This window comes from Montipora capricornis, chromosome 6 (assembly GCF_036669925.1).
Source record: "Montipora capricornis isolate CH-2021 chromosome 6, ASM3666992v2, whole genome shotgun sequence".
In the NCBI taxonomy this organism is placed as follows: Eukaryota; Metazoa; Cnidaria; class Anthozoa; order Scleractinia; family Acroporidae; genus Montipora; species Montipora capricornis.
Genome location: NC_090888.1, coordinates 39,927,293 through 39,954,994, shown reverse-complemented (window position 1 = coordinate 39,954,994; position 27,702 = coordinate 39,927,293). Strand labels below are relative to the sequence as shown.

General features: G+C 38.7%; 1 protein-coding gene across 1 annotated transcript; it reads right to left on the bottom strand.

The window, feature by feature from the left end:
* Positions 1–591: 591 nt before the first annotated feature.
* LOC138052137 (zinc metalloproteinase nas-14-like) lies at positions 592–11,704 on the bottom strand. Its single transcript, XM_068898515.1, has 10 exons — positions 11,643–11,704; positions 11,010–11,095; positions 9,950–10,138; positions 9,055–9,178; positions 8,489–8,583; positions 5,063–5,146; positions 4,321–4,463; positions 4,000–4,078; positions 2,130–2,180; positions 592–863 (listed from the first exon to the last, which is right to left on the bottom strand). Coding segments are annotated over exons 2-10 (837 nt in total). The 5' UTR covers positions 11,080–11,095; positions 11,643–11,704; the 3' UTR covers positions 592–861.
* Positions 11,705–27,702: the final 15,998 nt, after the last annotated feature.

Below are 27,702 nucleotides of genomic sequence, written 5' to 3'. Positions count from 1 at the left end.
GCTACCTTTTTTCCAGCCAATTAGAGATAATCTAGCTATGGCGCGTTTTCCGTTTTCAGCCGCGAGTCAGCCGCGAGCCAACGAGTCAACTCGCAAGCGGCCATTTTGGATCGGTGATCCACAGACACTGGGGAGGAGTTTCCAGTCTCTTTCCGCGCCTTGTTGGATAGGTAGCACCTGATTGCAAGTGCGCAAGTCATTCTGATGCGACGAAAATGAATTCAAAAGTCATTGCGAGTTTAATGTTTCATGTTGGGGACGAGAGTCACACCAGCTCATTCGCAAAAGTAAAGATGGCCATGGTTTGGAAAATCCTGTGTAAAAAGAAAAGGTTTCTTCGTTGCAAAGAGAATTCAAAAGTAATAATGGTTTTCAAAGTCATATTAACGAAATTGCTTCCTTTGTTTTCATTATCAAATAATCGTACTTCAACACATTTCGCAAGTGAACATGCAAGAAGATTTCAAAAGTATAAATGCACACACGTAACCCATTCTCAAATTAACGCTCGTAATAAGTACAGATCGGAAAGTAATGACACCACGAAAGGATTTCATCGCAAGACAGCAATTATATATGCACATTAAAGACAAAAGGAATAATAACGCTATTAACATAATACTAATCCAGCGTTAAATTCGAACAATTTTTCTCCGATTGCGATGGATCCAACAAGATAGATCCATGCGACTGTCAATGGAGGAGGTTTCATGGTCCAGGAAACCTGAGTCGAGGCGCGCTATGCATGCCGTTCGACAGAGAGTCTTTAAGGGTACATCAATTAATTAGGCTTAATTTAAATGGTTCAAAACTTATTTACGGATTTTTAAGCAAAAACATTCATCCTGGTCACAGATGTTCTCCTGAAACACCAAGAAAAACGGAAATTACTTCAGTAAACTTTGTTAGTTTCAGTATACCAATGAGATGTGTTGAGTGTCGAACAGTATCACGATGTTAACATTCGTGTGCGTGTTACAGGTAAAACTGAATCTCAGGTTATCCCGCTTTACCGATGTGAAAACGTGTTTGCCTTAAGTAAAAATGGTTTCAACTCTTGAGACGTTTTTTTCGAGGATGCCGAGATTCCAAGAAAAGAACCCAAGAGGCAAGTTCATGCGTTAGCGCTGTTGTCAGGTCAAAGGACAAAATCCCTGAGTGACAAGAAGCAATATTGGTTGCAAGTTAGGTACTTCTCATGTGATAAGGTCATGTGACCACTGTGTGACCACTCGTCGCTGGTCAGATTGAGGAAAGCTCACGAGGAATAACCCGAGTAATTTAAAATTTCCTGTGTCCAAAATCACTTGCAATCAGGGCCCGGTTGCTCGAGGACTGGTTAGCGCCAACCGTGGGTTACGAGGTATCAAACCTATAGGTTTCCATGGTATTTAACGTCGGTTAGCGCTAACCATACCTCGAGCAAGCCGTTTCTCGAAAGTCCCGAAACTTTACGGGCCATTTTCGGGTGTCACAATTCCCTTTATAACTCGAGAACAGAGAGCATTTTTCACAGATGGCTTTTCACAGATGGCTTTTCGGGCCCGAAAAGCCATTTGTGAAACTGCCAACCACTTGTTTTGGAAAGCCGATCTTTTAACATGTTTTCAAGGTAGCAAAAAGAAAAATGACTTTGAAATTTGACTACTCAAATAATCTCCGTTCTTGACATACAAGGGGAATTGTGACACCCGAAAATGGCCCGTAAAGTTTCGGGACCTTCGAGAAACGGGCCTTAGGTCGTTAATTTTAATTATATATACTTCAATATTTTTATTGTCTGAACCTCCATTCCTATTAAACACAACCTTAAACCGGACAAAATAATTTCTACAATCAATTTTTTAATCTTCTAAAAATCTAGGTTTGTATTTTGGAGTCACTTATTTTTGCTTTCAAATGTCCTGGACGCCGTCATCTTGAATAATTGTGACGTGTTACCCTCGTCCCGGTGGTTCTGACACACAGAGCTCTTGCAAAATGAATGCAAAGGCTTTCTTTGAAAACAATTCACAGAAAGGTGATTTCAAACTTTATTTCAAGTGGTTTCAAGTTATAACTTTTCCGGAGTGGAGGTTGCTTTCAAAACGACTTTGTTTAAAGTTGAATTTCCAGGGTGGTGTACTCACAGGTTGATTGAGTGGTTGGATGAGCTGTAGTAAATGACGCGGCATTTCCCACTGTATAACCACAAAAAAATGAAAAATAATTACGAAACGATGAAAGTTCCGCAAAACACTGTAAAACTACTTTATACTGCAAGCTTCTTTATGTGATAGAATTAATCGGATAATATAGACTAGTATGCCGTCAGTAGAGAAAACAGTAATGCTAAATAAAACAGAATAAAAAAGTTCGTAAACCTGTCATTTCCAAGTCGCGTGGCTGCCTTTACCCTGCGAGCAGTTGGTTTTTCCTACGTTTCCAGAGAGAGAAACCACTGCGAGGAAGCTCCAAGAACGAAAAAATTAAATTTGAACCGGTAAAACGAGTTAGTAATCTTGTTTTGGCGCTTGCGCATGCGTTCAGCTACTTAACTGCTGCGTTCGGGCGAGTCTGCTGTGTAGTGATTTCCCGCAAAATAAGACGAAGCGATGTCAAATACGTCACGTGGGGTTTGACGTACTTCACATATGCTCGATGGAAAATCAAACGGTTGCACGCAGTGGTTTCTCTCTCGGGAAGCGTAGGAGAAACTGCTCGCCTTTAACCCTCATCAGAAAATCTCAACTGTTGATGTTGGCTTCAAAAAGCAATATATTTGAACTACTGGAACACATGTACGACCATTTCGTTCCCAGACGCCCCTAATCTTTCTGTAACCCTGAGAAAGTAAACCTCATTTGCACAGCCTTGGAAAAATGATACAGTATATTGGACAACGCTTTTGCAATGTAGATTGCCATACTACGATTATTTATTAGCCAGTAGGTCCATATCTTTGGTGCTGACCAAAGGACATGTGACCAAACTCTTATCTGCTATGAAATACATCTTAAAAGAATTTATTACACATAACATGGGAATTTTATTCCATAAAGCTAATTTGTAGAAATCTAAACGCTTTATTTTCACATGTGAAAAAAGCCTATACAGCCAATCAGAATGGTGTACAAGTCTTTTACGTGTGTATAACCAATATAGCGTAAAGGCCTTTCCAAGCCAATGACTCGTACATCTCGAGCAAGCAATAATTATTGAATCAGACAGTAACTAAATGAGACTTTATCCTATTTATTGATATCGAACTTAGATTAAAAAAGAACTTTTGTAACTGCATATTTCCGTTCAGCACTTTATTTCCTGGATGTACATGTACTGCGATATTTTCCATTGCTATTAAAGTTGCATTTGGTTCTATTGTTTGCGAGTTTTTGTTTCTAATTTGCGTTCAGAAAACTATTTCAATGAAAATTCTCGTCTTATGTGTAATAAACAGCTCACGACATAGAAAGTGCTTTGTGCGGGGTTGTATTCACTCGTTGTTTGTGTCAAAAACCCGAACGAGCGAGAGGTACGAGCTCGTTCGGGTTTTTCACCCAAACAACTGGTGAATAAAGCCCGTACGCCGCACTTTCTAAGACCTAAACTATACTGATTTATCTTATGGCCCGTACGGCCCCGCACGCGCTTTCATTGTAAAACCGTACGGCCCTGCTACGAACACGTACTGCTCCATACGAAATGAGGACTTCGTCGCTTTTAGTCATCAAAGTTATTTACAGCCAGAAAAGCAAATGCAAATCACATATTTGATAAATTTCCTGGGCAAATTTTTGTAAAGAGCCTATATGATAAAATGCTCTTTGACTGAGTTAGGTTATGGCGCACGGACCGAGCGCAGCGTTCTGCCCTCCCACTCAGTCAATAAGACATAATATCAATGAAATGTTGTTTTGAAAATGACAATTTTAATTTTCCTTATGGTCAACATCATTTTATAACGGCATTTTCGCAGTCAAAGCTACACTGGAATCGACCAGTAAAAGAAACACTTACCCCGGCCGCAATTCTTGTAAAGCAGGTTTGCCTGATTTGCATCTATGGTGCTTAAGCCGTCTCGCTGTCCAATAGTAACCTGGAAATGGGGAGCCATGATTTTAGGCATGTCTTGATTTTAATATTAATTGGCCATGGTGAAGGGGCTGGGAGAGATAAAACTACTATAATTTAATGCACTGCACGACGTCATTAAATCCCTCTAATTTATTGAGGCTGGACATATCGTCACTTTATGAAAATGCCTTAAAATAATTTTAAAGATTAAAATTATGGAAAGATTAATTTCATTCTCAATTATTTGATGCGTTTTGAACTTACCCCATCCTTTAGTGGCGTGATTGTAGGAAGCCCATTTTTAGTGAATGCAAATTGTCCATAATGCATCACGCTTTGGTAATCGTATGGAGTCCCAAGCGAGTCAATGAGTGTTCTGGAATACTTGTTGAAGTTATGTTCTTTACCTGCAAAATAGTATATGAGTGTATATGAAACAAAAGCGAAAAATGGAGACGAGCATTATTTATCGTAGAAATACATAAAAAAAAAAAACATTAGGTGCATTGGATGATGAAGACGACAATCTTGTTTAGTAGTGGTGAAAACCCTTTAATTATAAGTTCTTACTCAACGGCGTTTTACATTTTGTTTAAAATGTTGTTTCAACGTTAAAACGTTATTTACGGGCCTCATGTATGAAAATATTCAAATACTTTGGCATTTAAATGTTAAAGTACTGTAACAAGAAACAGTATCAAAATTATCTCTGGTCGACAACTAGTCCCTACTAACAATCTTTTGTTCCGACTCGCCATTTTCTGTGACGTAATTCAAACCTACACAACACGCAACTCCGTGATGTTCCAATACCTGCATGTGCTTCCCAATATTTGCATGAAGTTACTGTAGATCATATTTTGTTGCTTCAACATCCACTCGTGAAAGGCCTGTTTGGTTCTCACGGTTGCTTAATTTAATACAGTATTTCTTTTAAAAAGACTGATTTGCAAGGAAACGGTAAAAGTGAATATACCTCAATAGTATACAGGACTTGTGAACTTACCTGATTGTACGTTGGCCAACAATATCGTAACATATTCATCCCTGTCCGGACGAGATTGTTCGTGGTAGTAACCAACTGCATGGCCTGCGAGGGTAAATACTCAGTTGTATTAGCGATTTTGTAGCTGCACCAAAGTCAAACCATCGCTAACTCGACTGGCTACAAGCAACTACAACAATTTGTGAAATAATGGGCAATAGTCCACGTTTGATGTATCAATATTCACACATGGCTTTATGGTTTAAAAATTTGAACATTGTTTTGCTTAGAAATATCCCTTGAGACTTGTGACACAAAGAAAACAGAACTGAGCCGTGAAATTTGACCATAAAGCCTCGTAGCCATGCGTGAATATTAATAAATCGGACTCGACCTATTAATAGAAAAAGGTTTGAGGACGTCATTGCTAACGTCACGTTACATATTTCCGAATAAAACTCATCTTGTTTTGAAAAGATTGGCTTCTCTTTTTTTGTTTTGATTTTGAGCAATTTAGTTTCGACAGTCAGCGAACTATTGGCCATAACTGAATATTTAAATAATTTGGAAACAAGAACGTTATCGACTCTATGGATGGTTTTCACTTGACGTCACAGCAACCATGTTGGTGCAGAGAACAATAGAGAAAAGTCTTTCGGTAATTTGAGTCTATTATAATGCAAAACATCCGGCCTTAAGAGTCCTCATGGGCCAGATGAGGATATGTAAGTAGCCGTCTCATCACGTGATTGAAAACGATCTATACAATCTTTAACGAATAGCAAATGTACAACGCTCCACAAAAGATATCTGGTACAGGAAAGAAAACAGTGAAATCACTTATTTTTGTGAATGTGCTAACCAAAGCCTTCTTTGCCGTCGATAAAGATTGTTTCGTTCCATTAGATAGTGAATGTGAGACAATGATTAGCATATATCAAATACAAGGTGTTACAAATGAACCCACTGGGAACTCGGAAAAATCCGAGCCCCAGATGGGATTCGAACCCACGACCCTCCGTGATTTAGTAAGGATGCTCTAACCACTTGAGCTACTGTATGGAGACTCCATGGTGAGCAAGGGTGAATTCAGTTGACTCGAGCTGCATCACGCAGCCACAGAGTCAAATAACGACTGACATCATAGCTATAACTGCCTCGCGCAGTCACACATAAAGAGCATCATTGAAATACAGATGTCTGTATTTCTGTAAACGATGCGGCCAAGCAACCACCAAAGAGTCAAATACCCACATTTCACCCTTGCTCACCATAGAGTCTCCAGTAGCTCAAGTGGTTAGAGCATCCGTACTAGATCACGGAGGGTCGTGGGTTCGAATCCCATCTGGGGCTCGGATTTTTCTGAGTTCCCAGTGGGTTCATTTGTAACACCTTCCATTAGATAGTACATTTGAATAACATAAAGAATGCTTGAGAACACGGATCTTCGCTTTATCGAGCTCAAATATTCAGAGGTAGCCAAGCATGAACTGCACTTAAAATATCCAGTGCTGTTTTGCTACGGCAAGTTTAATTAAACACTTTCAACATTCGCTTCAACACTTTGTTGAACCAAATGTTCGGTGCGTTTGAACAGGTCGTCCAACATTGTTGAAAGCGTGTTGAATCAACTATAAATCGGTTTTTAACTTTCATTCAACATCGATTCAACTTTTCCTTTGTTCTCGAAAATGTTGAATGGTGTTGAAGCTGTTTGAACAATCTGTTCAACAATTGTAGAATACACGTATGCTCACTTCAGGCCGCAAAAGTCAATATGGTGTAGTTTATCTGGACGAGAGAGACTGGTTTCTAGTTCTTAGTTTCTTGCAATCAAATTTGGCGAAAGTGTTGGTTGTTTTGTTGGCGCAATGCTGGAACCGATTGAACGGCCTCCGCACAACTTTGTTTCTGCGTCCAACATTTCTCCAACATCCCTTCAACTTTTTTGAACGAACGTTGGTCAAATGTTGAACCCGCTTAAACGGGCCTTTAGCTTATGAATAGGCCACGTTCGATATATCAATATAGCCAGTGTCTTTTATTGTTATCGTTACGGAAAAGAAAAAGGATACTTGCATATGAAAAAGGTTCAATTTATGACATATTAATATTAGGAAAACCAAGATGACCACCTTGGATTTATGTAACTATTCTTTTGGGAAGGTTCCACGTCATGCGGTTTCAATTGACGTTCTTTGGGCTTCATATCATATCATATCATATATCTTTATTTACCCTCGGATTTTAGAGTAGCTTGGTGTAGCTAATATCTCCGAGCATTTACCCTCCCAACCATGATACAACACAGAAGGCAGACCACAACACCGGGAACTACATGCCCTACTCTTTGCGACAAGTGTGCGGGTTCTTTTAAGTCCCACAGGATTATGAACATTGATGAGTTGTGAGACGGGACCTCCGGCTTATCGTCCTTATCCGAGAGGACTAGAGAGTCTAACCATTTGCAGATGTAATTACAAAGGCAGCACTTTCTCCTCAGTTATTTAAAGACCATGAGTGTTGGTCCGACCGGAGTTGAACTCACGACCTTCCGCGTGACAGCCCGGTGCTCAACCAACTGAGCCACCGGTGCGCCTTTCGTCACTCCTTTCTCCCCTACTAAACTCTGCTGAAACGTAAAACGTAAAACCACGTCAACCAGTTTTTGGTAAACTCGTCTTTTATATGGCATTCTTGCACAGCATGTGATTGGCTATGCACAACAGAATTAGTGAGTGCTGATTGGTATTTTTTTAAAAACGGAAGAGGTTTTTCGTTTTAGCAGACGTTGGTGGGGGAGGAACGCGGATGAAGCTCTAAGAACGTCTACGTGGGAGGCTACTTCAACTATAAGTTGGCCTCTATTCCAATGATTACCTCCAGGAGCCTATAAACTGCAACCTACAACTCCAAAACTAGGTCTATGTAACGGCATTTTCACAGAAGAAGCTGTTTTAGACGAGTACTTAATACGATGTGGCTTGCGTGAATGACCATTCTAAATCCCATGGTTGATAATTTCTCCTGCAAGATTTGGGATTAGCTGGAAAGGCCTGGTTTCGCGAGAAAAATAACTCTGTCTGTAAATACGCCGTTCCACAAATATAATGAAGTTGTACGCTCTTAGTCATGGGTTCCTGTTACCTCTTTATAGTTGGTTTTTTTGGCAACATTTTATTAACACAGGGAGAAAAAAAATGTTTTTATACATGCCATTTTCCGTGTTATGGTTATGGCAAAACCTTTCCCCCGTCACAGAGCAAAAAAACAAAAACAAAAAACAAACAAAAAAAAAACAATAAACAAGGAAAATAAATAGATAAAACAACTAAATACATCCCTAACCTTCTGTCTTTAGGTTTATAATTACTCTGTTCGTGGTAATCGCGATAAAAATTTCCCCTTAAGACTGTTAGATTAAATGAGAAGAAGCAAACGACTCACCGATTTCGTGAGTGACAGTCCCCTTGTTCCAGCATCGGCCTCGCTCAAGTATTATATTCTGACGTCCCCCAATTTTCCCCACAAATGAGTAACATCTGTAAACAAGCAAAAAAAAAAAAAAATTTAAATACGAAAAATTAATCTGGTTTAGCTTAGCAGATAATCAATCTATTTCTTTGTACGCAGTCATTATCCTTTGACGTGCTATTGGAAGAAGGGGTCGCACAACGTGTCTGAGTAAACTTGTTTGTCATAGCAAGGTTTAAGGAAAGGCTATTAAAGCTGCTCGGGCTGTGTCTATTAAATGAAAAACATTTCAAAGCTCTTTGAGTTCATCTATGGGAAAGGATCAATCATCTGATGACAAAAAGCTGAGATAAGGTGCAATAAATGAAACCGAAACAAAAACGAAGGATTCGTAAGAACAAGTGAACTTAACCACTGTGGAGTGCCTTTGAACAGCACTGTGAAATGCAATGTGAAGCAAAAGGCAAAACAAAACCGCTTCAGCTGAAATCCTAGAGAAAGTATCGCACGATCTTAGATACGATCACCAACTTTCTTACCCAGATCCCGTGGTGAAGTAGGCATAATCTGTTTCGGTGGTTCTCTTTTTAAATCTGATACAGGTCTTCGAGGTCCATTCATTCATACCTGCCATTACCACCGCCATTCCTCTAGGATCATTTGCTTAATCACAAATTACATGAACCAATCAGAGAACAAGATACAGATAAGGAACCAAATCCAGATGCAACGGTTACTGATAAATGTACAATGTATGGGTGAAAAAAGTAACGAGTATATTGGAAAAATGGTCCACGTAATATATAAGAGACTTCAAGTGAAGTATCCTAACTTACAATAGTTAGTCCCAGATGTTATCGTTTTTGCAAGAATAAGTTGTAATGTTCAATTAAATTATATTTTTAAATTGCACAAATGTTGGTCGGAGCCCTAGTTCTCAGAAAAAAACGTTTTTTTCTCGATTTGGGTTTTGTGCATTTGTAATAGGGTATGAAAAAGTAGGCTGGATCTAATCTATCCCATTATTGACATGAAGAAAAATAAAAATTCCCAACTGAATTGTTCGCTAGCTAGTAGCGTATAACTGAGATTCGCATCTCAGAAAGGTGGTCGCAATTCTCCAAATAATCTCGGCTGATCCTTCCTTCAACAAATTGGCTAAACTCAACTAAAAACGTGTTAGGATATCCTCCAAATTATGGCCATTACTCCTTAAACAGCTAATTTCAACTCGATTCCTATTCAGAGAAGAACTTTTAAAAGCATCGCTTTTAAAAGGAGAGATTACGTAGATAGGGTATGGAGGACAGAAGTTATACAGCATAGAGCATGGAGCATGCAAGGCGTTGAGTATGGAGATAGGGTCCCTCGGAAAAAGGTAAACGTGGTATTTAAGTGGTTCAAGTTAAACTAAAAACAACCTTAGGAACTTACCCACTGAACTGTCAATGTCATAGACTATTTCTCCATTCGGCCAAAGCGGAGTTATAATAGATGCAGCTTGCCCTCCGAATCCGCCGGAGGTATAGACATCGAGCCCCATCTCAGCGTTTCCTCGCTGCTGAGGAGTAAGCATCATGTCTCCCTCAAAATAGTCCGCAGTTCCTTCCAGATTCCGATTCTCTGTACGTAAGTTAATAAATTAATACAAGGTGACAACAGAAGAAGTGAGTTTGCATTCTGCAGTTTTGCATACAAACGTTTGATTCCTTTCCTTTATTGGTCAGTGAAGCAAGCAAGAGTAAAGTAAGATGAAAGGGTCGGTTAATTCAATGAGAAATTGAAAGTTTGCTCTGGTTTTTAATACAACGGAAGAAAAAGAAGAAGAAGAAGAAGAAGAAGAAGAAGAAGAAGAACAAATAACAGAAGTAGAAGTAGTTACGTCAGTAGTAGCGGCAGCAACAGTGGTAGTAGTAGTAGTGGTAGTAGTAGTAGTAGTAGTAGTAGTAGTAGTAGTAGTAGTAGTAGTAGTAGTAGTAGTAGTAGTAGTAGTAGTAGTAGTGGTAGTGGTAGTGGTAGTGGTAGTGGTAGTGGTAGTGGTAGTGGTAGTGGTAGTGGTAGTGGTAGTGGTAGTGGTAGTGGTAGTGGTAGTGGTAGTGGTAGTGGTAGTGGTAGTGGTAGTGGTAGTGGTAGTAGTAGTAGTAGTAGTCGTCGTCGTCGTCGTGGTAGTAGTAGTAGTAGTAGTAGTAGTAGTAGTAGTAGTAGTAGTAGTAGTAGTAGTAGTAGTAGTAGTAGTAGTAGTAGTAGTAGTAGTAGTAGTAGTAGTAGTAGTCGTCGTGGTAGTAGTAGTAGTCGTCGTCGTCGTCGTCGTCGTCGCCGCCGCAGCAGCAGCAGCAGCAGTAGTAGTAGTAGTAGTAGTAGTAGTAGTAGTAGTAGTAGTAGTAGTAGTAGCAGTAGCAGTAGCAGTAGCAGTAGTAGTAGTAGTAGTAGTAGTAGTAGTAGTAGTAGTAGTAGTAGTAGTAGTAGTAGTAGTAGAGTAATTTGTCATGGTTACCTTCAGGATTTAGATCCACCGGTGCGCTGAAAACAGTCTCCACCATCAAAAGAACGGCTAGTAATTTCATTTTTAGTCTTCAAAGGCTAAAATTAGGTCAGAGAAAATTTTGTGACATTCGTTTGTGAATTTATTGATATGAGAATCTTGGGATGTTCATATAGAATGCTGAATAGTAAAGCAATAAGTTCTCATCAAAGCACTGTTTACAATTAATTTGAATTAATTGTAAACAGACCTTAAAAGATCTCTTTAATAGCTTCGCTTTTTGCATTCCATGATCTTATATACGAGTATGAAACGTGGTCCTTTACTGGCAAATGATCTTAAATGGACGTATGCAGTACGGAGGTCATTTAATCAGGTTATTTCTAGTATGTGTCTGCGAAATGATAACTTTTGGCGCAATGTCTTAGAGTACCTTGTCATTATGACAGCTCCAAAAGATCGTACAGCTTTTACTTACTGCATGTGAAACGCGACAAACAGGCTCAAAACGATTGTGGTTTTACCACTATATATATAAAATCCTACATAATCCTATCATCATGAGCATTAAAACAGCTGTAAGATTTTACAGACTTATACTGTCTCGTTGTACTTACGTTTGGTTCAGAAAAGAGAGTAGCCTACCTAAAAATATACTTTTCAAGTTTTACGGTGTAGTTTCAACAGCTCGGAACTCTAGCTCTTAGCAAGCTCCTTCAGCACGGGAGTATCAAAACTGTTCACCCGCCGTACCATCTTATATAGGATTTCTCGAAGCACTTGAGAGCTTCAATATATATAGTTTATTATCAACCAGCCCTGTACGGCCTATCACGGGTGCGAGGACCGATACCAAAAATCATACAGTTCTTAAGACTCAAATATTAACTGGGCAGTATTGTGCTATTTAATTAGCACTTCTCTAAAGAATAAAAATATCTAGAAATAATAGTGTAAAGTTGTTGCCATATCATACTTCAGTCGTCATCATGTCATTTTACTGAAAAGCGCTGTTTTGCCACCAAATTTCGCTGTTTTAAAGAGCTGGCGATAAATTAAATTTGAAAAGTATGACTCTCCTTGCTAAAAAGAATCAATTGGTATCTTCGCTTTGGGTTATGAGGTATTTTCTAGGCTGGCGAAATTATATTGAAACTGCCTTGATATAGTGCCTTTTAAGGCAGATCGTTTTCCTATGAGAGGGACGACGTGCTATACGTGAGGGACGGCAACGAGTTGCTATGTAAACAAGATTGTTGGACAATATTTTTAAATTTGGAACTCGGTGTTATTTTCCATGCGTCAGCGCAGAAGATTGCAAACAATCTAAGGACCAGATATCATTTTGAATAATTTTAAGCAGAATGAACAATACGTATCAAATTATGGCGTGTTTTTGACAACGCAGAAATTGTCCAAATATTGCCTATCATGTTTTTGCACTCGACCTAAAGAGGCACTCTATCAAAGCAGTCTAAATTTAAAATCCATTTCGTGCTCTTTTGGCCCCTGCCCTTAAAAGTGAACTGACGTTCAAAAAGAAAAAAAAAACATGAAAAAAGAAAAGAATTGGTTGGAATCAATAAAGATCACGGGAGTCCATTTAGAGTGTGCGACGCTTTCCTTAGCCTTTCTGGTGGACTGCCATTGTTACTGTCTTAATATAGAGCTCCTTTAGGTAGATCCCTTTATCACAAGAGGGACGCATTAATGGCACAAAAGGATTGATTTTATGATGCCCCCCCTCCTCCCCCAATGGAAGAACGAGCTCCAAGAAAGACCACGAGATTGTGAGGTGTTTCATGGCCTTTCTGGGTTAACTACCATTGCTTGGGAATTTCAGTTTTGAAAGGGCACACCTCGGGAAACTTATTGATAATCTGGAATAAAATGTTTGTGTTTGGTTCAAGAGCCATAAAACATAATACACTCATTTAGCGTCCGTGCAGTGGGCGTAAGGTATCTTACGTTACAATCTCTGTGTGCATAGAAAATTTTGTATGCCGCCTTTAGACTAAAAAGAACGTGCGCTTTTGTCTGATTTTTCATACTTTTCTTTGGCGATGGCCACATATCCAAGGTAAAACATAGCTGCTGTTTATTTAAACTATCTAACTCAATGTATGCAATTACATTAAACAGATCATCATCTTATCGGTGGCTCTATGATGTTTTGTTTAATATGATTAATGTGCGCAGTTAACAAGTTGTGCAGCAAACAGATAATATAAGCAGAAAAACATGCAATACACCGCCGAATATTTACATTCTCCCAACGTCAAGATGCTATCGTGTCTTCGTAAGAGGGACCATTTTCGTAACAAACGTATTTTAAGCACATCTCAAAATGAAATTGTTATTTGTTGATGGTTTCGGTGTTGTTGAGCTGACAAAATTAGGTCATTAGTGCACAGTGTATGCATCAAATACAAATAGTAGAAGGACTTAAGCGGAGTAGCAGGACTAGCAGACTAGGTCCGAAGTCAATATGGAGGGTCTAATATAATTACTTGTGAAATATTCTAAAGATTTACTCAGTTGATGAGGTGCAAGAGGCAAAGTGCATAGGTAAATTTCAGGCTAGACTGAACAAACGTTCACACAGAGGATATCTTTCAATGTCAGCTCATAGGTAATAAACTATCCCTCTCGCTAAGTGTTTCGTTGAGTGTGTGAGCTCTTCTTTGGGCACGTTCTACTGTGCCTTGTCTATCACGCTGCATGCGTAGTTCAGCTAACTGTAAGTTACTTTAACTAGTTACTCTTAAGACCTGAACGAGCTGCCTAGAAAGAACCCATGCACAGAAGTAGCCTTTTCAAAAAATAAATTAAAGGTTGGTATGATGAATAAGATTTTTGCATAAAATATGGTATCCGTGATATATCACTGATTGTTGGGGTAGTAAAAAGTTGGTCAACTACCTTATGATACTCATTCTCAAAACCGAGAGTACCAAAAGTTCTACTTCTCTGGTTTCTGCAGCTTACCAATATTAATATACAAATCTAAAAGACCTCATGGCTGAACAAATCAAGGAGAAGATACCACTTAAGTTCTTGACCAGAATGAAGGAAACTGAATCATTGCCCTCTTTTGTGTCAAGAGAAATACTAAACATAATTGAACCTCCGAATCGGAAAGTGAAATGCACTCTCTCGAAGCGAAACTCGATGATAACTTTCTCTCCAAGTCCGAATGGAATATTGAAGGCGATCAAAATTATAAGGCTTAAGCACTACTTGAAAGATTAGCTCTCAACTGAAAAAGACACTCAGAGAAAAATTGGAAAGTTTAAAAACGACCCGGGGGCGATTTGTGCCAGTGTCTTGAATGACAACTTGAAGCGCCCGTAGACAATTCGAAAAGAGAACTAATAACTCTGAAGAAGTAGACGATATCGAGTTTTAGAAAGGCATGCATGGAATACGCCAATGCTTAAATATAAGCTCTCTTAAAGAAATTTAAAGAGCAAGGAGGTGAAACATTACATCGAGACGTTTATAACAGGGAGAACAATCTAGGTAAGAACATGCCTTCTTTTAGCATGCCGACAGGCGACGGAGACGATACATCTGAAGCGATGTATCCTCTCTTTCTGAGAGAGCTCGGTATTTCGGACCAAGGAGAAATTAAAATATAGAGAGTCCACGGAATTGGCAAATGGTAATCAGAGGGATCAAGATCATTGCAAAGGAAAGGAAAGGAAAGAAACTTTATTTAAGTGTCTAGAGGATTTAGCGCTGGAGCACTAATTGGGGACACTGTAAAGTGAAATTAACAATCAACGCAAATCAAGTCAAATGTTGGTTTTTGAGGAGAAGGGAAACCGGAGTACCCGGAGAAAACCTCTCGGTGCAGAGTGGAGAAACAACAAACTCAACCCACATACGACGATATGACGACGAGTCTGGGAATCGAACCTAGCCCACATGATTGGTGGGAGGCGATACCTCTCACCACTGCGCCATTCCTGCATTGGCGTATATTCAATTTTGAAGTGTTACTATGATCAAAAAATCCTTTTCCTTTCCTTTTTAGATTTTGAAAACATGTTCGCTTAACACCTGGATGGCAGAATTTTGAGCTTTGATTCTTATCCAAAGGGTGTTTATTTTAAGTGCAAGGCTTGGATTTCACGGTCCGCCATTAATCCCGTTCAAAACTGACCGATTGGACCTCAGAGGGTTGAATCTGGGGAGAGGTGACGCCATTTGCTCACTAACTTAAAATTTCAGCGTGCAAACGCAACTTGTTATATATGTAAAACACAAGTTTAAAAATCTGAAGGCCCGCAACTCCCGTACTGCATATTAATTCAGCCGCGTACACACGATTTGCATTCTTTAACCGGTCCCCCAAAAACGCCCCGCGAGAAAATGACCTTTTCAAATATGAACTCTGACACAAAGAACTCCAATTGGGTTCACGTTCCATTGGCCAACCATTGGTCATTTCGAGGTTGGGCGCTTCTGCGATCGCTCCGAACCAACTCAGCACTAACTCCAATAATCTGCAGGCCTTTTTATTCTGTAAGAAATGAGAGACAAGGACAAAGTTAAGAAACTACATAAGGAAAAGGTTAAAGTTATAAAAGCAATTAGATGGGTTACAAAGGAGACAGTTTTAAACTTTACCAGGAGCAAGATGACGGAACCGAGGGGAGATCATATTTTCGGCGACCGTAGCCTCACCGAACGTGTAGGATCACAATTTCTCAGCCATATATATTTTTTATACCTACGATGCCTTTGTGCAATCTAACACAGACATAGAACTTGTTCTTGACAGGTTTTCTCGGAGGCTGGATTTGTTTGCGAAAAACCTTGATAGGATCCATTCGATAAAGCTGTCGATGAGGTTCTCTTTTACAGTTGTCAGTACAACTTGGAGATTGCAGGAGATCCGCGAATGAACGAGAACGAATCCGCACACGATATCGCCAATTTCTGTTTGAAGCTATTTTCTGCCCTTGGAAACGATAGAGTTCCACAATGCGATGTAGCCGCCACATCGCTTTGTGGAAGCCTGTGCGCAATGGCCATCGAAGACAGATTTACGAGAAGGATGGTTCAGGATGCAGTGCTGGCTAGATTCAAGAGAGAATGTCAGTCGCCTAACTTCAGAATCCCTAGGGCTTCCCTCCTTTCAACTGAAGTTAAACGCATTGTGATTTATAGTCACCTTACACCTTTGATACACTTGGCCGGATTACAAGAGTTTCTGCGTGCTGCGAAGGATTACAAGAACACATATCATTACAAGTGGTGATGGGTAAAAGGAGCCGCAATCGTCCTCCGTAAAACAAATACATCTGTAGAAATTTGTCTGAAGTGAATTCATGATCTGTGACCTGGATTCATTTTCCCCAAATACAGTCTTTGATCGATTGTAATTTAAACGACCAATTTCCTAACAGAATACCCACATTGTTTTAGATCAACAAAAACAAAGCTTTCTGAAATTGAAACTTACTCTAGCTTTTAAAAATGACGTAGTTAGTCTTAACCGTATAATCTTGGGAATCTTCAAACTCATCTTTTGTTTGAATTTGATTTTCATTTTAATATTTTCGGAATTATAGAAACAAAAATTATTAATGCTATTTCACATTTTGCACAGAAAAATTACCAAGTTACAGATTGGAATAAATCCCAACTCCTCTAGTGTGATGCGATTAGGGGTGCAGTTACTGAAATGTTCATTGATGAACCGCTCAACTCGCATTTTAGACAAAACTTCAAGCGAAGGCTGCTCTAGGTATTGTAGGCTGCATGACGGATATCCTTGAGGATAAGAAGAACATTATTTGTAGAATATTCTATGGATAACAGTTCACCAGAACGCTTTCAATCGTATTCTTACAGGAGCCTTCCTCTGGGAAACGCATAATAATAATGAAAGACTTCAATATTGACCTTTTAAAATGTGAACTGTCCATTTAGAGCCATGATTTTCTGTCGTCCCTTCAAAGTTTCCATCTCACTCCTGCCAAGTAGTGCGAGCTTTACCTCTGGTACTCGGCGTACTGATAATATTTTTGCCAATAACCCTCGGCCAACAAAGTAGCAATCTGTGGGAATATAATCTCTTTGATATTAGTGACCACGTTTTGGAATGTTTCATCAAAAAATCTATGACGAATAAAACTAAGAAGTTTTATTGATGATCTTTCTAGTGTTGACTGGAAGGGACTTTTCATAAATGGATTTTGTGATTATTTTTATAATAAGTTTGATGAGCTGATAAACAAGCATGAACCCATGAAAACAATTTCTGACCGTTAAGCAAAGCGGCTATCCAGACCATGGATTACTAAAACTAAGAAGCTTTGCGAACATCCATTAGAATAAAAAAAACAAATCAAATGCATCTGGTGACCTGATCAAGAACAAAACTGAAACTTCAGGAATATAATTCGTGACCTTAACACGCGAAAGTAAACGCCAATATTGGACTAAATGTTTTAGTGATAACTTGACGAGCAATATAAAAATAAGGAATAAATAGCATACCTCGGTGCGTAAATTGAAGAATGCCAAACCTATCAGTTTTATTAAAGATCCCAATACAACAAGAGGCAGGTTATTTGTAATGTTGCTGACAGTTTGAGAGAAACTGCTCTTTATCATGTGACCTCATTGAGCTATACTTTTCATCTTAATTTTTTTTGGATGGGTCCATAGACCTGTACTTTTCAAAACAATTTGAAAGAAGTTCTTATATTTTCTTTTGTATTTTCCATTGAGCTGTATGTTTTTCTCCTCTGCAATTTGTGAAGTACATTTATGCATTCTTATTATTTGTTTACTTTCAATATTTGATAGTTCACATAAACATCTAAGAAATGCAAACTCATACTTTGTTTCAAAACAATTAAGTTTCGTCGAATAATAGAACAAAAGAGATCAATAACAGAATCTACGTACATCTGATAGAAAAAAAGCCTGTGCTGCTTTCCTTAAATATTATCCAAAATGGCAGTTTGAAGCTTTTCTTTACTGGGGAACACATTACAAGATAAATATCCCTGACATCTTGCCCATGAATAACTTTTACATGGCCAGTGCCTATGTCTAATTTCTTTGGCAATTAATCAGAAATAAAGAGATATTTGCCCGAGTAAAATTTCTGATAAAATGCTCTTCTATTCTCGATGATACTATCAACTGTTTGAGACGGCCAGTAGTTACAAGACTTTAAGGTGGAAAAACAAATCGAATAAAAGAATAAAGATAAACATCATTTAAGTGCTCCTAGGGTCTAACATTTTGGTTTTGAACATATAATGAATGAACCATGCTTCTACTGTTGCTTTGCGCATGCATTTTAATAATGTTAACACGTTTAATCTCATAAGTATCAGATGTTTGTGCACATATATTCTGAAAATGTTGTACCAAATTCATTGATAGCGACGTTAAGGATGCTCGACGATTACGAGAACGAGGACGGCCGGAAGTGAAATTTTCGATTAAGGACAAACTGCGCATGCTTGTAAGTTTGTTTTCGTCCTCGTGCTTTCGTCGACGACAAGAAAAGTGCAGCGAAGTCGTTGTTGTGAGAGCGTAAGTTTTTCCTGAGGCTCTCAATTTATAGCCAAATAGCGTATTATTCCAAAGCATTTAATTGCTAAATGTATCATTAAATATTCGTAGAAGCAAATGTGTGAATTTAAGCGCTTTGAGTTGAAATTATCATTAGATACAAGCTTTTTTGTTTCTACTTCTGAAGAGGTGATGGCAGCCGAAGGAGCGGGAAAACGACAGTGAGTAAATCAAGCTTTTGTTACTTGTCTCCTTAGTGAAATTGCATAGTTTAGTCGGTCATTTTCTTATTGCTCTTTTAGTGAATGATTTCGTTTACTCACAGTCATATGTTCTATCGGATTTTTAATAGTTAAGCCACAGACTATTAAAAGAGACTATTTTGGAAACGCCACGTCTATATGTGCAGCAGAATGTAGTTATCACACAGCTAAGTGAGACCTCAGTTTTTATTTAAGTCAATGACATCCTTTCTGTCGTGAAATTCCTATAGTTCGAAATTTCCTTTTCTCTTTTCTAAATCTGTAAATGCTTTAAACGTATCATAAATTTTCGCTGTGAAATTAAAGATTTATATTCTTAATTGTTTGTAAATGTAATTTGTTGATTGGTTGCATAGTCGGCACCCATAGACATTTTAGGCAGCATTTCTTTGGTGTGATCCAGATCAATGATCCAAAGTCAGTCAGATCATGGAGCATCAAATGGAACCGTTCAATCATTTCTCAGAGTAGATCCATTGGTTTCCTTTGATGCACCATGATCCAAGCAATCCTGGATCGTTGATCTTGATCCTGATAGTCTGAAAGGAATTCATCCTCTGACTTAAAATTTTATAAATTAGCAGGGGTTTTTGCACATATGTAGCAGCCTTTTTATGTTGTGTTTTTAGGGCCACCAACCTTTTATGGTCAAAAGATCATGTTGTTCTCTTTTGTCGTGAAGTTTTAGTTACAGAGCCATACCAAAATAGATTGAGAAGTATCGAAGGAGGCAGGGCTTAGGAACAGGTGGCACAACACTTAAATCCTATTACAGCATTAAAATTCAGGGTGACTCCCAGATCAGTGCGAGATCGATACACTCATTTGATCACAAAACAGGCACATCAAGTATGAAGAAGGTGCTAGTGGAATTGAAGTGATTCAAACTGAACTGGATATTCTTTTGGAAGAGATTTTAGAAAAGGAGAGAGAGGCCAAACAGCGGTTAGAGTTAGGAGTGGGAGACAAGAAAAAGAACGAAGAAAATAAGAAATTTTCAGCTGAAGATATACGCAATCAAGCAATGGAGAGGATGACTGTCCCAAACTGCAAAGACAAAAGATGAAGAAGGAAGTGGTGATTCTAGTGGTGTGAAGAAAAAAAAAGAACAGGAGGAGCTCAAATGAACTTTTTCAGTATTTTGAAGAGAAATTGTCAAAGGAGTATGCTTTCAAACAAGAAGAGCTAGCGATGCGGACAAAGGAACAAGAGGCTGCTGACAAACGGGAACGAGAGAAGAATGAGCGGCAAGATAGAGCATTACAGCAGCGGAATGAAGTAATGGTTGCTTTGATGAAACAACAACAGCAACAAATGCAGAATCTACAAGCAATGTCTTTGAACCAGCAGCAGCAACAAACCCAAGCACTAATGGCCTTTTTGGAAGCAAATGTGAAAAAAAATGATTTTTTTGTATCACAGATTACTTGTCTTCATATCAGAGGCTGCCTTTCAACCCAACTGTATTCGCACTGTTAGGTTGTGTTCGTTAAATATTTATTCTATCAATGACATTGTTTTGATTGTCTCTAACACCTCTACAGGTAACTGCTCAATTGTCTTTTTTTGTTTTTGAGCTGCCAGTCAACATGATTTAAAACTAAGCATTGTAATGTTATTATAAGAAATTTATTGCTGTGAAGATAAGAAAAAAACGTATGGGAAAAATGTTACTTCATTTTTGTCATATCACGAAATGTTACAACAATTTTCGCTAGTCCTAAGATATTACACAGTTCAATTTGTCTGACTTAAGAGTTTACAAAATATTTGTGCTAGCTTTGCATTCTCTGTTCTACAAATACAACAAGATTGGTGAGTATGTGTCTTTTCTCACTTGATTTTTGTTTTGGTACATGCCACTTTTCAGAGGATAGGATTGAGGGAGGACAGGAAGAGTTGACAATCCTTAAAATCCGTCTTATTGCAATGTAGTCTTTTTAAAGTTAGCATTACATGAAGTAATCTTGTAGATTAGGTGGGGCCCGGTTTACTCGAAAAAATGTAGAAGTTTGGTTGCCATAGAGACAGGTTAATGCATTGCGCAAAATAGAACAGACAACGTAACCCAATTTTCAAATTCTTTATGAAGTCTATAAATTTGAAATAGTTGATGATATCACCAAACAGCCACCACACAGATATCCTAACTGTACTCATTGCAGCATTGAATTCCTACATTTAAGAGGTTAAAATGGCATATTTGAAAGGGCCTTGTAGGTGGACTCTCAGTGGGTAGGCCGGGTCACCATACAAGCACATTGGGTAGCCAGTGGGGGAAATGGTACTTCTCCAAAGAAAAAAAGTATGAAGATGTCGTTGTCGTCTTCGGGCAGGATGACTTAAGTCTTATTTTTCCCGCCAACAACGACGTTCTCGCTCCAGTCTCTTTGACACTTCTACGTCATTTTGTCGTAGTCGTCGAGCATACTTACAGTCAAACCAAGTGAAGCGTACCCCTCAAGATTGCATTAATGAACTGATTATTTGAAACTTGAACCCGCTAGTCGTTTCAAGAATGCAATAATGAATTGATTATTCGAATATTGAACTCGCTCGTTCGATCCAAGAATACGGCTAACGGGTTCCGTTTCCGAAAAATCGATTCAGTATTGCATTCTAGAAAAGACTAGTAGGTTTGAAACCTACTAGTTGCAACAGTGAATTGATTTTTCGAAAACGGAAGCCGTTAGCGAATTTAGCCGTATTCTTGGATCGAGCGAGCGAGTTCAATAATTGAATAATCAATTCATTATTGCATTCTTGAAACGACTAGCGGGTTCAAGTTTTAAATAATCACTTCATTAATGCAATCTTAAAGTGCCCCTAACCCCAAAATGTTTCTTTCGCTAAAAGGAATCTTTGCACTTGTTCGAAGCGCATTGCGGCAATTTTTTCCTTTTTCTAACAAATTCTGCCATTTTATAGGCTTCGAAAGTTGCGAAAATCCAAGAATCTTTTGTTCACGACCGAGTCAGAAGGGGAGTGGGTCTATTCCTGATGTGACGTCACAAACTGATTTACATTGCATTAACTCTTTGTAAACATGCATGCAAAGTAGATTGTGACGTCACATCAGGAATAGACCCACTCCCCTTCTGACTCGGTCGTGAACAAAAGATGCTTGGATTTTCGCAACTTTCGACGCCTATAAAATGGCAGAATTTGTTAGAAAAAGGAAAAAATTGCCGCAATGCGTTTCGAACAAGTGCAAAGATTCATTTTAGCGAAAAAAACATTTTGGAGTTAGGGGCACTTTAAGGGGTACGCTTCACTTGGTTTGACTGTAAGGTCCCTAATGAATCTATTTCAATTAAAGTACGTGTTCCAAATGGGTGTCCCATAACTAATAAATCTTAAAATAAATCTTAAAAAACTTTACACCTCCCATTAGGCCGACAGTATATTGCTACTGTGTAAATGTCAACTGTTAAAGTAAATGCATGATAATTATCCATGAGCAAAGAATTAAAGGCAGCTAACAGTAATATAACATAAGGTAAGTCTGCAATTATAGGAAGTGCACTATTTAACAAACCACTATAACTTTCACTATATGTCAACTGATAGTTAATGTCACTTAAGGTAACCATAACAGGCAAATCTGTCATGATTGTGACAGAGCTGAATACACATTATTCCCAATGTTCAAAATTTGAACCAAGTCAGCTGAAGAGGTTATTGGATTTCTGAAATTATAAACAAGTGCCGACAGAGACATTGCCGCACATCGTGTGCTTGCATTCTTTACTGTATGGTACGGCAATAGTTTTAGTTGGATCAACAATTCCTGGACCTGAGTTTGTCTGTACGTCAATGACGAGTCGAATTAACTCAGGAATGTAAAAGCGATACAAGTAGATCTGTGTAAGCCAAAGGCGACTAATTTGTGACATTACATAAATGTGAACCAAACGTTTCAATACTGGCAAATGAATGGCCTCTAAGTAAAACAAAAGTAAGACAGAACACCAGAATATCCCCTTGCACCAGAAAATGTTATAATCTTTGCAGAAATAAATGAATTAAAATCATCCTTTTGTGCTATTTATCTCACTGTTTAAGTGTATACTAATTATCCATCACTAGCCACCTCCACTTAGGTGAATAGTTGCTAATTGTCTAAAATATTCCCCATTTTCACTTCGTCGCACGCCTATACTGACAATAACAGTAGTTCTAAGAACAGCTCAGATTGCTAAAAGTCGGATCAGTTTTTCTCAGAAAGCTTTGCTTTCGTTTTGCTCAAAGTAATTCTCAAAGCTGCTCCAAGGTTCTCAAAGATCACTAGGAGACAACCGGCTTGTTGATCGAGATCAGTTTGCCAGACCTTTACGTCGATCCCCGCTCTCGTGCAAAGTGTTTGTTCGTAAAACTAATTAGAAAAATATAATTATGTCTTTTAATGCTAACAACTTACCTTTGGCTCCACAATCGAAAAAGATTTGATTCTAACAGCTCCGTACGACCGCGACTACAACCACAAAGTTTGGACGGATGACAGGTGCAGTCAAGAAGCAGTGATTCGGGGGCGACCATGCACATCTTAAGGGCTTGAAACATGACACGGTTGGTTGATTTCTTCGAACGCGCACGGTTTATTTTTTCATGCAAAATGGCCTGATATTCCAAACATGGAATGGATGGAGGTTAAGCTTATAAAGCCACCCCAAATGTCTCACACGTGTGGTACATCTAAGCCATGCCAGAGCGAGCTAGCGAGCTGTAATAGTTCTTTTCAAGTCTTTCTATTATTTTTTCTGACACAACGATACATTTTTCAACAGCTATTAAATTTTTAATGAAGAATCACCTACCCCCCAACCTACCCTCGTAAAGTCAGGTGTGTAAATGTATGAAAGCATATATTTACATGCACTAATGTGACACCAAAAACAAAAAGAAACGGAGGGCATGTTACACCTCATGCTCTTAATTGCGCATGAGTAATAATTCAATGACGAGTGACCCTTGCAGAATTGCTAATATCCTAAATAACCAGTTCGCTTTGATGGAGCAACTAGTTTGATTTTTTTGCACCGTTTAAACTCCCTTAATATGTCGTTTATTTTCAGTCTAGTTACGCCTTCAGAGGTAAAGCTAGAAAACTGTCTCATCCCAAATAAATGTCTCATTGATTATACATTACCAGAAATCGGCGACATTTTGCGCCCGCGAAGTATTTGGCACGCGGTTTCAAATTATCAAGATGGCGGCATAAAGAAAGCAGTACATAGAAAAAACAAGGACTGAAATAACACTCTATCAAAAGATCTGAATCAATTTAATTTCTTTTTTGAGGTTGTCAATACAAGGGAGAATGAAAAAGGGGAAACTAGAGTCTGAGCTCCTGTTCGAATGACGATTTTAGAGAGAAGAAACAACTTCGTTTCATGCGTGTGACTTGGCAGAGTAAAAGTAATTTTCAAATATCAGGGCCCACAGTACACTTAGCCAGCGATATTCTGTATAATAATAATCATATATGAAGTACCCACCTGTAAAGATGGCGATCAAAACAAAGTGGAGACAGAAACCCTACTTTTCACAAGGAATAATAAGCGCAGTGGTGCGTTTTGTACCGCTTTTATCGCAGAAATGGATGTATTTTTACCTCTTTTATCGCAATTTGGGGAATGGATAAAGGCTGACTTTTATCACGTTTTAAAGTTTGAACATCGATCGACGATTAGAGAGGTCGGCACCAAGGATTCACATCAACGAAATGTTCTAAAATGTGGAGGGAAGGTAGGCACCGCTGAGCTTTTTTGAAAGAATTAGAGAGCTTAAGGAACTGTAACAGCCGTTCGTAAAATGTGTTGTTGGCGGCACGTTGGCGAACTTTCGAGAGACCAAAACTACTGTAAATAATGATATGGTACGTACACTTTACATTTAGAGGTCGGCAAATGTCGTGTATGCCACTATAGATCTGAAATTTCCACTTCTTCAATTTTCTCCATACATTTCTCTATAACGATCAGCGGCCATTCTTAGAGAGCGGAAGGTCTGGATCGAGTCTGGGCGTCCGCCATTTTGTCTTAAATTTCTGGTAATGATTCATGTCAGTGCCCCACGCATGTTGAAGTGCTCGTCGAATGTTATCAGCAGCACCCTTGCAGAATCAATAAATTCAGTTATCTATTTCGACAGAAATTTTTCTGAACAAGTTAAGACGGCAAAGATTATTCCTATAAGTAAAGTGAATATGAAGTACGTAATTTTTTGCTTCCATGGACTGAAGCGTAAAAATAACAAAGTCTGAAGCTGCGAGTTCTGATCCTTAAAACGTTTTGAAGTTGGTGCTACAAAGCGTCTCCAACTTAGCTCGGCCAAATATATCTGGCTACACAGCTGTGACGTAATAAATCGCGTTGAAGACAACAAGCACCATGGCTGACGAGCGAAAAAGATGGTCGGGGAAGACGTATTGCGCGGCTGGACGTCGCAATGCCGTTAATTGCATCAAGAAATCAGGGATTCCAGGAATAACAATGCACTATTCGCAATGAGACAAATCTTACGGAAGAAGTGGATTCGGTTCGTGCGAACCAAATCTTCAGCTTTGTGTTCTGCACACCTCGATGATACAGTGGAACACCGCCTTACGAACTCCTCGTTAATACGACCGCCCCTTTATTACGACCACGTTTTTGTTGCCCGCACAAGAGTTAAATTGTTTTCTTATCCGGAAACCTCATTAATCTGACCACTTCGTTATTACGACCAACGACTACTTTTTTGGAGTCCCCAGTCGTTATTTTCTGTATTAAATTACCCCGTTAATACGGCCAATTAGTGAAATGTCTGGTGAGGATGCTGAATCTTACAGACACCATCTGAGAAACAATAATGCGTTATTATTGTATTAGTTGTTTTTAAGTAAAGGTGTTTGTGGTTAGCATGTTTAATTTATAAACCATATCTGTTATTGACAACTGGCGGACTTCAGACCGCTAGAACAATATGAACGCTGCTAATGACCTCGCGAAATTTACTGCTTTTGTGCAAAGTGATTAGCTTAAGCAAAGGTGAAGCCAATCAAAGGTTACATACTAAAGCCATTTTAACTTTTTGATTCTGTAGTAGTACGTGCGCTGTAAGCTACAAGCTACAATATAGAAAACGACTCTTTGAGATACTGTACTCTACTGTGCATTACTAAACCACGAAACGAAGCTCCAAAACACCATGGATGACCCCACCATTCATGGATGTGAGATTAAATATCATTTTAGGCCTAATTAGGCCTAAAACGTTATTGCTCTTAATTCATTGAGATTAAGATTAGGATTCAGATTAAGTCTGAGTTTAGGAGTAATAGCGTTTGAGGCCTAATTAGGCCTAAAACGATATTTAATCACAAATCCAACCTTTTTCGGTTAGTATTTAATGTATTTTGGGGTCATACAAGGTGTAATGTCCCTGCCCCGTTAATACGACTACCCGTTTTTCGACCGATGTCTAGATTATGTCTAAAAGTCGATTTTGAAGGAGAAAAGTTTGTCAAGGACTAAAATGTGTTCACGGAGAGTGGGTGGGTGGCTGAGATGGAAGGCGCATTGATATTAAAAGCGTTGTACGCCTGGAGTGTCTTTTAGTCAAAAACCGCGTCCAGTTTGGATTAGTTGAGAAAAGCTTAGCAAAAACAAGCTTAGTAAAACTCGAAAACAGTCACAACAACGGACCCTCTCCCTCTCAATTTTTCTTGATTTCGGACATGGGGCCCAATCTTGAACAGAGTATGTACACCCATCTGAGCTATGGGGCCGACAGTGGAAGCATCATTCCGCCATGTCTGAATGAGGACCTTTGAAATGTTCACAACTTGATAATAGCCAGTCACCTTACCAATCAACATTAGAAACAGTATGACGAAAGCCGAGTTCGTGCAAATAGCATCAAGAAAGAGGTTTAGCCAATAGATCTCACTACTTCCCCAACAACAGACCTTTTTGCCGATATGGCGGCCATTTTGATTTCTATTGTTTCAAATAGCTATTATGGGATGCGCAGGGGACAAACACATATTAATTTGCCCCCTGAGCATCCCACAATGTCTTTCGAAACGATAGAAATCAAAACGGCCGCCGTTTTTGCGAAAAGGCCTATTGCAATGAGGAGTAGTTAAGAAGATCCCACATTTATTCCATTGTGTCTCTCTGAAGTAGATGCATGACAAGGGAGATCAAATTTAATTAAAGCAATTTTGCGTCTGTACTGTCGGTATCGTTTTAAGCAAAATATATCAGTAAATTACCATGAATCCTTTATAGTATTAGAGGCTTAAAGCGAGGCAAGAACCTGGTTTCCCTGGTTTTCCAATCTTAAGTATCAAGCAAGAATTAAACTTCATTTTGAATTACCACAATAATGTTTAGGGAACGTTAACTTATGGGATTACTCCTGGACAAAAAGACAAAAACTTGCAAAACAAAGCAGCTGGCCTTCTGACGTTTTCAAACTATGATGACGTTTCTACATCGTGAATTGTTCGAGGGTCTGGGATGGAAAATTCGTGACCGTCGGCATGAAATCCAGAAGCCAAGCAGTGATCATGGTTCTTTTAAAGTGGTACTACGACCAAAAAAACAATTATTTTTTTTCTTTGGATTTCAAAACTATGTTTACTAAACACTAACTGACCCAAGTTTTAAGTTCTGATTTTAAAAAGACACCGGTTTATTTTAACTGGAATTTTCTTATTTATTGGTCCGCCATTACTAACTTTAAAATCTTGAGAGAGCTGGGTCGAGGAGAACATGACGTCAAAGACTCACTAGTTTAAGAATGCAACGCGTGTGTACGCGGCCGAATTAATATGCATCACGGGAGTTTCGGGCTTCCAGACTTTTAAACCCGTGTTTTGCATATGTAATAAATTGTGTTTACACGCT

What these genes read in the sequence shown, in the direction of transcription:
- LOC138052137 (XM_068898515.1), bottom strand. Translation starts at nt 11,079, where the DNA reads ATGAAATTACTAGCCGTTCTTTTGATGGTGGAGACTGTTTTCAGCGCA. An exon ending in TACTTCACCACGGGATCTGG is followed by an intron (nt 8,584 to 9,054) that starts GTAAGAAAGTTG and finishes GCTTGTTTACAG; the next exon opens with ATGTTACTCATTTGTGGGGA. An exon ending in TTACAAGAATTGCGGCCGGG is followed by an intron (nt 2,181 to 3,999) that starts GTAAGTGTTTCT and finishes GTGGTTATACAG; the next exon opens with TGGGAAATGCCGCGTCATTT.